The following is a 9,741-nucleotide window of genomic DNA, read 5'->3' on the forward strand; positions in this document are numbered from 1 at the left end:
AAGGAGAAGGAGAGAGAGATAGAAACATCGATGATGAGAGAGAATCACTGATCGGCTGCCTCCTGCACCCCCCCCCCCCCCCACTGGGGATCAAGCCCGCAACCCAGGCATGTGCCCTTGGCCAGAATCGAACCCAGGACCCTTCAGTCCACAGGCCGACACTCTATCCACTGAGCCAAGCCAGCTAGGGCAGCAAACTTATTTTTATACATAGAAAGAGTGTTGTCCCATACACCAAAAGGGTTGTGGGTTCAATTTCTGGTCAGGGCACATACATAGGTTGCAGGTTTGATCCTTGGTTGGGGCAGGTACAGGAGGCAACCCATCAATATTTCTCTCCCACATCCATGTTTCTCTCTAAAATCAATAAAAACATATTCTCAGGTGAGGATTACAAAAATAGCAATAAAAGTATAGCATAATAAATACATGAGCCAGTAACAATCGTTTATTATCATTATCAAGTATTTTGTACTGTGCAATATTATATACACTTTTATATGACAGTAGTTTGTTTACACCAGCATCACCACACACCTGTGGATAATGCATTGTGCTACAATGTTAGGATGAATGACTCCCCAGATGATAGGAACTTTTTTAGCTCCACTATGAGCTTATGGGTCCACTGTTGTAGATGTGATCAGTCCATTGTTCCTCAAAACATCATAATGCATATTACTGTGCACACAATGGAATATTATTTAGGCATAAAAAAGAAGGAAATCTTGCAATTTGTGACAACATGATGGACCTTAAGAGCAGTATTTTAAGCTAAATAAGAGAAAGATATGTGTCATCTCACTTATATGTGAATCTAAAAAAGTACCCCCCCCCCCAAATGAGCTCATAGATACAGAGAACAGATTGGTGGTTGCTTGAGGTTGGGGACAAGAAGGGGGAGAAATGGGTGAGGGGATCAAAAGGTACAGACTTTGAGTTTTAAAATAAATAAGTCATGGGGATGTGATAGCACAGTGACTCAAGTTAATAATGCTGTATTGCGTATTTGAAAGTTGCTAAAAGTAAGTCTTAAAAGATCATCATAAAAATATTTGTAACTGTATGGTGATGAATTTAAATTAGACTTATTGTGGTGATTATTTTGCAATACATACAAATATCAAATTTTATCCTGTACACTTGAAACTCATATAATGTTATATGTCAATTATACCTCAATTAAAAAAAGGGGGGGGGGAGAGAAAGCAATACTGTATGCAGACTGTGACCAGTTTCCATTTCATATTCTATTTATGTTCAGTGAGTTCAATCTGTACATGCCAGTATATGAATAAAAATATTCCCCTTTATTTATGGCTGAGTTATTCTTTGCTAGAAAATAAGTGACTTATCCTCTATCTCATGATTAGTAAAGAGTGGAGCTTGGATTTTTAATCAATATACCATACTAGAGGCCCGGTGCACAGAATTCGTGCACTGTTAGGGGGTGTGGCCTGCGGGGATAGGCCCGCTGTGGGAGTGCCTCTCATCCCCTGGCTGTGGACCCACACTCTGAGCAGCTGCTCCCTGGTCGGGCATCTTCCATGGAGCCAGAGCACTTGCCTCTCCAGGGGACCAGGTTGGGCCGGGCCCAGGGACAATAGCACTGAGAGGCAGCGGAGTATGCCTCAGTCCTGCAGCAGCCACGAACCCGCCTCCAGGGACAACTCTGTGAGCCTGGCAGTGGCTCTGTGCGGCCTGCGGGTTTCTGGAGGAGGTGGCAGGGAGCAAGGAGGAGGAGCCTGGAGTGAGGAGGCAGTCGCAGCCCGGGTTCCTGCTGTCGGCCGTGGGTTCGCAGCCGGAGCAGCCGCTCATCCCCACCGGCGCTCCCACTGTGGTAGCACACTGACTACCAGGGGGCAGCTCCTGTGTTGAGCGTCTGCCCCCTGGTGGTCAGTGTGTGTCCTAGCGACTAATCGACTGGTCGTTCTGGTCATTCTGCCGTTTGTTCACTGGGCTTTTATTACATAGGATTGATTACCAAGGAAGATCCAGGGTGTGAAGTTGGGCTGTGAATCATGAGCTTGATCATTAATTAGATCTAGAGGAGAGGCTTCCTCTGTACAGTTCTAGTCTGTTCTTAGAGGAGGACCTGATAGTTGGTGTGTTCGGCCCTTGCTTTATTTTCTGTGACTGGAGCAAGGTGGCTGATGCTATTCCTAATTGGATAGAAGTATGGGCACCTCAGCCAGGACAGGCTGACAGGGCTGTGGAGGGTCTCATGTCAGGTGTTGGTCATGGGTAACATACAGTGTGCTTCTGAATGCAGTTATCAGGGATGTGCAGCTGTATTTTAGGACCTTTGTGGGGCAGAGAAGCTCTGTTCCCATCTCTACTGGATGGAGCAGTGACTCAGAAACAATTCTTAGATCACTCAGGACTGGTGCAATTAGCACACAGGCATAACTTAACTTGTGATTCTCTTGGCTTAGAGCAGTCATTTTCAATCTTTGTGCCACACGAATTTTTAAAACATGCAATTCCTAACTATTTAGTCAGGGGCACGAATCTTTTCCCTTAGATTGTCAAATGACAACAGCCAACATAACAATAGCTGTCTGGTGTGAATGAATCAAAATCATACCTATTTTTTTGTGTCAAATAGACAATATAATATATTTTTTGGTGTGTTGCAGAATTTAGTTTATGTGTGCCATGAGATGTAAAAGGTTGAAAATCCCTGGTTTAGAGGGATGGATAGAACAGACTCCCCATAGCTGAACTCCCACCTGAGGGTGAGTTAGAGTGGCCTTTAGTGGTGGCCTGTGGGGATCCCAGCATCAATGTGGTTGGTGCCTGTTCTGAGAATATAATTAGAGCAACCAATAAATTTCAAAGTGGAAGGAGGCACATGGCACGGTGGGAAGTAGTCCAAAGGTGTTTCTAGTGATTGAAAGAGAGTGGTTGAAAGAGAATGACACCCTTTGGGAAAAAGTAGTAAAGCAGAGGAAACTTTATAAATTTAGTAAAAGAAATTATAATTTTGTAGAGATTGTGATAAAATAATGCAAGGGGAAAAGAAATAAAATATAATTAGATGGGGGAAAATCACAAATGGGGTCTTTTTATAAGAAGATGAAAATATTAGCTACAAAACATGGGGAACAGTAATTAGACATTATTGATTGAAGAGAATCTATGATATAGGAAAAAAAGGCATCAAGGAGTTACTAAACTCAGATATAAGTATGCTGGTCAGACCCTGAGAGACCTCAAGAGAGGCACAAAAGAGGCAGAATTATAGGATGATTTCCATTCTTCTACTTCCAAGATGGATGGGAAACCAATAACACAGTAGGATGTTAACAAGGATCTCAGTCAGAACTGTACTGCGTTTACTTCTCTCTGGGTTACCCTGAAGTGACTTCCTTTCCCCAGTAATAGAGGCCTTGTGAGGAAAACTGGAATGGATCAAATAAAGAGAACATAGAGGCAGGGCTTCTCAAAGTCTGGTTCTCTTCACTTTGGGTGCTGATGGTCTATGGAGGTGGAGTTTGGGACACATCTGTGCTGCAAGGAATGATGCCCCTTCATGAAGAGGAGGTGTGTGGCTGAAGACCACTTCTGGGTACCGCTCACCTGGCCTGTACTCCTGTACACCCTTGCTCCTCCCAGGGAAGGAAATACATTTGTGTAGTTGCATATGCACTTTGCATTACTTCCCCACTCCGTGGTGTCAGTGCCTGAGGTCAGGGGAAAGGCCTGTACCCAAGTTGGCCAGCGTAAGTGACCTGCCTTTCCCGTCACTGCAGAGTTGGGCCTGTCCAGAGTGGAAATAGAGTAGGGGGTGTAGGTAGCACCTGCTTCCCCTTCCACGAAGACATACAATTCCCCAGGCAGTTGGACCTGGCAGAGAGGATGCCAATCATTTAGAATGTAGTGCAATAAACTCACTCTCTGGAACACAGTCTGACTTGAATCCCACTGTTCTCTCTTTCCCCAGCTTCTTTCAAGCTGGACCACATCTGTTGTCCTTCACACCTGTCCTAGTCTGGGGTCAACAAGACTTTGGCATGCAAAATTCATATCTTCTTCCCCAAAGTCTTCTGCATGTCTTGGTACTACATATGGTGTTTGATACCTGGACCTGGGGAAAGGTCAGAGGTGAGCCCGGAGACGTGTAGGGAGCCACCTTGGTAGAAAGCTCCTTGGGGAAGTTCTCCTTAAGGAAAGCTGCTGGGTAGGAACTCACCTGCAGGATGGAGTTGGGAGGATGCCACCTGTGGATAGTGGGTCCTGAAGAAGCTGGGCGAGTCCTCTCCAGCAGAAGGGCCACGTGACTGGCTGGAGATGCCACAGCTTAGCCTGCCATCAGTCTCAAATCTGGGACTCAGGGAGGCCCAGGGGCTTCCTGAGTTACAGTCTCCCTCTTACTCTTGGTCTGGAGACGACTGTCTTTCTGTGGTGGATTTGACACTTAGGAAAGGTGGTGCCCCTAATGAAAGCTGGAGCTCAGGTCACTGGGACTGTGCAGCAGCCTCGAACAGACTCAGGCTCGAGTCTTGGGCCTGTCCTTTACTAGCTGTGAGATTTTAGCAAGTGAATGTCACTCCTGATCCTGTTTCCTCATCTGCAAACTTGGAGAACAGTGCCTCCATCAGCACTGGACCGTGGTGACACAAGGTGCTTCCCTCCCGTGTCCACGGGGACTGGGGGAGAGCCAGTTCTGCACACAGGGTGTGGACTAGCACGGACTGATGTCTGCTCTTATGTGATGTCCAATGCTGTCCTGGAGGCAGCATATCAGAAATGAAGTGCTCACAGGAGCTCCTGCTGGGCTGAGTGGAGCTCAGGGGACTTTCTTTGGCCAGGTGAGTTCGGTGCTTTAAAGCAGGGATGCTCTCAAATGGAAGGGGCACTACCAGTGGGCAAGAACATTCACAAGGGTAAAGAAAGGCTTGATACTTCCCCTCCATGGCTGAAACTTTCCAGCTTCTCCCTGAGCTAAGCCTTAAGGCTGGGGGGTCTCTCTTTGAGTGACCAGTGGCCTTGATTTTCTGGTATCAAGTAGGTCTTCTCTGTGACCAGCAGGTGGCGCTAAGCCCTCAGTTCTACTGTCACCAGCGGCTTAAGGTCTGAGGGTGGGAGGAAGGTTACTCTGGATGGAGTTGTAAGGATGGTGCCGCTAAGGTATTTCACAGTGGGTCTGGCCCCTCCTCTGGCCTTAAGAACAGCTAATGTAAGTCCCAAGAGCCAGGCTCTGCCCCCAGAAATTCTGGGCTAACTCTGAGTAGCTTCTCATCTCTTTTTTCTTTAAACCAAAAATGGGTCAGCTCAGCAACGCTAGGGGACTGTGTGGTGCAGGGAGGAGGCAGCTTAGAGCTTGGAACTGCAGCAGCAGCAGTTCCTGGCTCTCAGCCTTGCCTCTCGAGTAGCCTGGGACAAACTCTCCCTGATCCAACAAAAGCCCTCTGCAGGCCTCAAACTGCAGCAATAACCCTGGCTTGTCATGTACACCATCCATCCATCCATCATTCATTCATCCAGCACTTACTCAGTGCCAGGCACGGGGCTAAATCAGACATAGTCCCTGATCTCAAGGAGCTGTGGACTTGGGGGAGGGGAGACAGACCTAAAAATTCAAGCAAAGGTAGAATGCCCACAGACACAGATGAAGGGGGAAGGACCATGTCTTTCCAGAGGAATCAGGGAAGGCTTCAAGGAAGCATCATTTGGCCCGAACTTTTATGGATTTCAATAGGCAGACATGAAGCCTGGGCAGTCCAGGCAAAGGGAGTAACATTGGCAAAGGCTCAGAGGTAGGAAGGTGAATGTTATATGCAAAGAGGGGATAATAAGGCAGCCAGGGGAGTGGGAGGGTGCACAGGGTCCTGGCCACTGTGAACTGTAAGGCTGGAAAGAAGGTAAAGCTGAAATGGCTGGCTATGGGTCTAGCCTTGACCCAGAAGGCAATGGGCGCTACCGCAGGTGGTTGACATAGGAGAGTATGATCACAAACCTTTTAATGAGACCACTGGTGGCTGCATCAAAGAGGGACTGAGGGGGTGAGATGGAGATAAGAAGACCAGGTAATACGTGCAGCCACAGCCCCTGAGATTAGTTCAAGGGGCAACTGTGAAGAAAATAAGATCAGGCAGAGAGACGCTCATCACCGAGGGGAAATGCAATAGCACCCTCTCTCTTAACATCTGCTTGGTCAGCTGTCTCATCATGTGGCTGATGCAATAGCAATCACAATAGCTAACATTTATTGAGCACTTATTATGGACCAGATACGAAAGCATTTTACATACGTATATTTTTCACTTCCTCCCACAACAATTCTATGAGGTAGGTACTATTAGTATCCCTACTTTAGAGATGAGGCAACTGAGGCACAGAGAATTTAAGTTACTTGACCAAAGTCTTAGAGCTAGAGCCAGGATTTGAACGCAGGCAGCTGGCATAAAGCTTATGCTCCAATCACTACGCTAATGCACAGGACGTCCCCACCTCTCTCCCTGAGCACCCCAGCTTTGCTACAAGTTCCTGAGAGTGGAGGCAGCGCTATAAGCCTGGTGAGTGTCCAAAGGTTGAAATGGCCAGACAGGTTGGCAGGGCTGGGCTGCCTGAGGCAAAAGGGGAAATGTCTCCTTGAACTGGGGTAGAGGGCCAGTCTCAGGTCTCTTTCCAGGGCTCCTGGACTATACTCCATGGCACCTCTGGAATGTGGGCTGGCAGCCCCAGCCCTACCCTCCCTGTCCACCAGCATGCCTCCTGCTTCCCCAGCAAGAACAGCCCAGAGTTAGAGTCATGAAGGCGGGAGGCTTTATTGACAAGGAGAAGGCAGAATTATGGGTGAGTACACACAACACTGCTCCAAGAGTCCAGGCCTGGGGCCAAGCCCATCAGGGCCAAGGGCCCCTTCACCGCAGGGACCTTGCTCACCCCCACCATCCTGAGCTTTCCAGCATCTCCTTTTCTAGCAACCCCTAGACCCTCCATGGTCACTCTCTGGACAAAGTCAGTGGCAGCCCCTGGTGGGGAGCCAGGACCAGAGTTTGGTCTGAGGCTGAGTGAGTGTGGTGGGTCCAAGACCCCCTTCTCCTCAGCCTCTTTCTGCGTGGCATGCCAGTGTCTGCCCCAGCCCACCCCAGCGTCTGAGGGTGGGGGACAGAATGGGACAAGCAGTCTCAGCAGCCCCAGCCCACGGAGCCCTCACCATAGAAGCCCTGGTGTTGGGGCAAAGGGTAGGGGAGCAGTGCCCATCCCCCCACCCTGTGCCTGAGAGGTCTCAGTGCAGCTGAGCCTTCTCACGCCATTTCCTCCCTGCAGGAGCCTGCCCCGTGGAGGGGAGTCCTGTGAGCCTCAGCCTGCCCCCTGTCAGCCTCAGCCTGCCCCTGTCTGTGCAGGCTCCACACCTCCAATCTTCCTTCGGGAATGAGCTCCCTCACTGACTGCCCTCCCCAGCTGGCCCACTCTTTAGCTCATCACGTTTTCAGGGAGCAAGGGTGGCTGGGGCCTGACCACAGGCACCTCTTGGGGCCACAGAAACACAGCAGCAGGCCCCCAACCTGGGAACTGTTCTTCCCCAGCCATCTGCCCAGCTGTGGCTGGTTGATCATGGGGCTCCAGGAGTAGCTGGAGATCCAGCGTTAGGGCCTGACACTTCCCACAGTTTCCCCAGCCTTGAGTCCGGGAAGGGGCACCAACCAGTCCTGAGTTGGGGCTGGGAGGAGCAGGGACAAAAATAACCCAGGACAGGCTCCTACTGAGACCAGAAATAGGTAGTGACAATGCCTTGTAACACCCTGGGCGAGCGCAGCAGGGGGGAGGCTGAGCTGGGAAGGGCCCGGCCTCACACCAGATCCTGACCTGGCCAACAGGCCCACACCATGTCCACTCTACATATCGTATCACACTGCTCATGTGCACACACATGTGGGGCGAGAGCCCAAGGGACCATGGCTCAGGACAGGGAATCCGGCGAGATGCTAAACCTGGGCTTGGCCTTGGCAATGGCCACGCTGCGCTTCCGCAGTGGCCCACGGGCTGTAGCGAGGGTCAAAGCGTCCAGGAGGCTGCGGTCCTCATCGAGCTGGCGGGCCGTGCAGAGTGGCGTGGGCACTTTGATGGTGTTGCCAAACTTGGAGTAGTCCACGGCGTAGCGGCCATCCTCCTCAGACACAATGGGCACGAAGCGCTGACCCCACAGGATCTCATCGGCCAGGTAGGAGGTGCGGGCTTGGGTGGTGATGCCCGTGGTTTCCACCACACCTTCCAGGATGACAATGATCTCGAGGTCCTGATGGTGGTGCAGGTCGCTGGGCGCCAGGTCGTAGAGTGGGCTGTTGGCGTCAATGACGTGGTAGATGATGAGGGGAGCCACCAGGAAGATGCTGTTGCCGCCCACTCCATTCTCCATGGGGATGTCCACCTGGTGGAGGGGCACCACCTCGCCCTCAGGGCTGGTGGTCTTGCGCACCACCTGCATGTGGATGGTGGCGCTGATGATCATGCTCTTGCGGAGGTCGCCCACGCGCAGCATGAAGCAGAGGCGGCCTTGGCGCAAGGCGATGACCGCGTGCTTGCTGAAGATGAGGGTCTCGGCTCGCCGGTGGGCCTGGGCGGTCTTCATGAAGATGCAGCCCAGCATGATGGCGTTGATCATGAGCCCCACGATGTTCTGCACAATGAGGATCAGGATGGCCAGTGGGCACTCCTCCGTCACCATGCGCCCGCCGAAACCAATGGTCACCTGGACCTCAATGGAGAAAAGGAAGGCGGAGGAAAAAGAGTGGATGCTGGTGACGCAGGGCACCATGGCGTCCTCTCCAGGGGCCAGGTCAACAGGAGCCAGGTCCCCGTGGGCGAAGGCGATGAGCCACCAGACCATGGCGAAGAGCAGCCAGCTGCACAGGAAGGACATGGTGAAGATGAGCAGCGTGTGCGGCCACTTGAGGTCCACGAGGGTGGTGAACACGTCCTGCAGGAAGCGGCCCTGCTCCCGGATGTTCTTGTGGGCCACGTTGCAGTTGCCCTTCTTGGACACGAAGCGGGCCCTCCGCTCTCTGGCCCGATACCGGGGCTCGGCAGGGTCCTCTGCCAGCCGGGTCAGCACGTACTCCTCAGGGATGATGCCCTTGCGGGACAGCATGGCTCCGGCGGCCACCAGGGAGAGGCGTCCCTCATGGGGGTGCCCCCTGACCAGCCTCCGGCCTCGCTGTAGGGTCCCTTCCCTGGGGTCCCTTCCACTCGGGGACCACCCTCAGCCTGTCTGGCCTCACTCCTGAGACGCCTCCCCAACCAGACTCATCCTCGCCTCCATCTGGCCCCTGCTTCACTTTTTACACCCGTCTCACACCTCAGCCCACCTGCCCATCGCCTAGTGAGCCCCCCACCCTACCGGTTCCCCACCTGGATCGCAGCTCAACAATCCCCCACCTACTGGCCACCCCGGGGTGGGGTGTGGGGACCCCTGTCTAAGACCCTGTCTCCCCACCCAGCCTTCCTTCTCACCCACCTCTTCCGCTGTGGCACTTAACACCTCTGGTTATTATCAGCTGACCAGACCTCACCCATTTCTGTCCCCGGGCCCCCTCCAGGCTAGTTCCATACCCTGCCCTCGCCCCAGGCTCACCTGCAGGTATGGCCCCTCTCTCCCACCCCGCCCCCTGCAGCGGTCTGGCCGCTCTCCGCTCTCCGCTCCCCCTCCAGCTATCGTCCTCTCTGTCTCCTTGGGATCCTGCGCCCTCCGGAGTCACAACCCCGCCCGGCGCCGCTCCGATCCCCTCACCC

At 52.2% G+C, this 9,741-nt stretch overlaps 1 protein-coding gene across 1 annotated transcript; it reads right to left on the reverse strand.

The window, feature by feature from the left end:
- Positions 1-6,748: 6,748 nt before the first annotated feature.
- KCNJ11 (potassium channel, inwardly rectifying subfamily J, member 11) lies at positions 6,749-9,741 on the reverse strand. Its single transcript, XM_005883316.2, has one exon. The coding sequence runs from the start codon at positions 9,098-9,100 to the stop codon at positions 7,913-7,915; it is 1,188 nt and encodes a 395-aa protein (XP_005883378.1). The 5' UTR covers positions 9,101-9,741; the 3' UTR covers positions 6,749-7,912.

The sequence above is a fragment of the Myotis brandtii genome, unplaced genomic scaffold, assembly GCF_000412655.1.
Source record: "Myotis brandtii unplaced genomic scaffold, ASM41265v1 scaffold782, whole genome shotgun sequence".
NCBI classification, from domain to species: domain Eukaryota; kingdom Metazoa; phylum Chordata; class Mammalia; order Chiroptera; family Vespertilionidae; genus Myotis; species Myotis brandtii.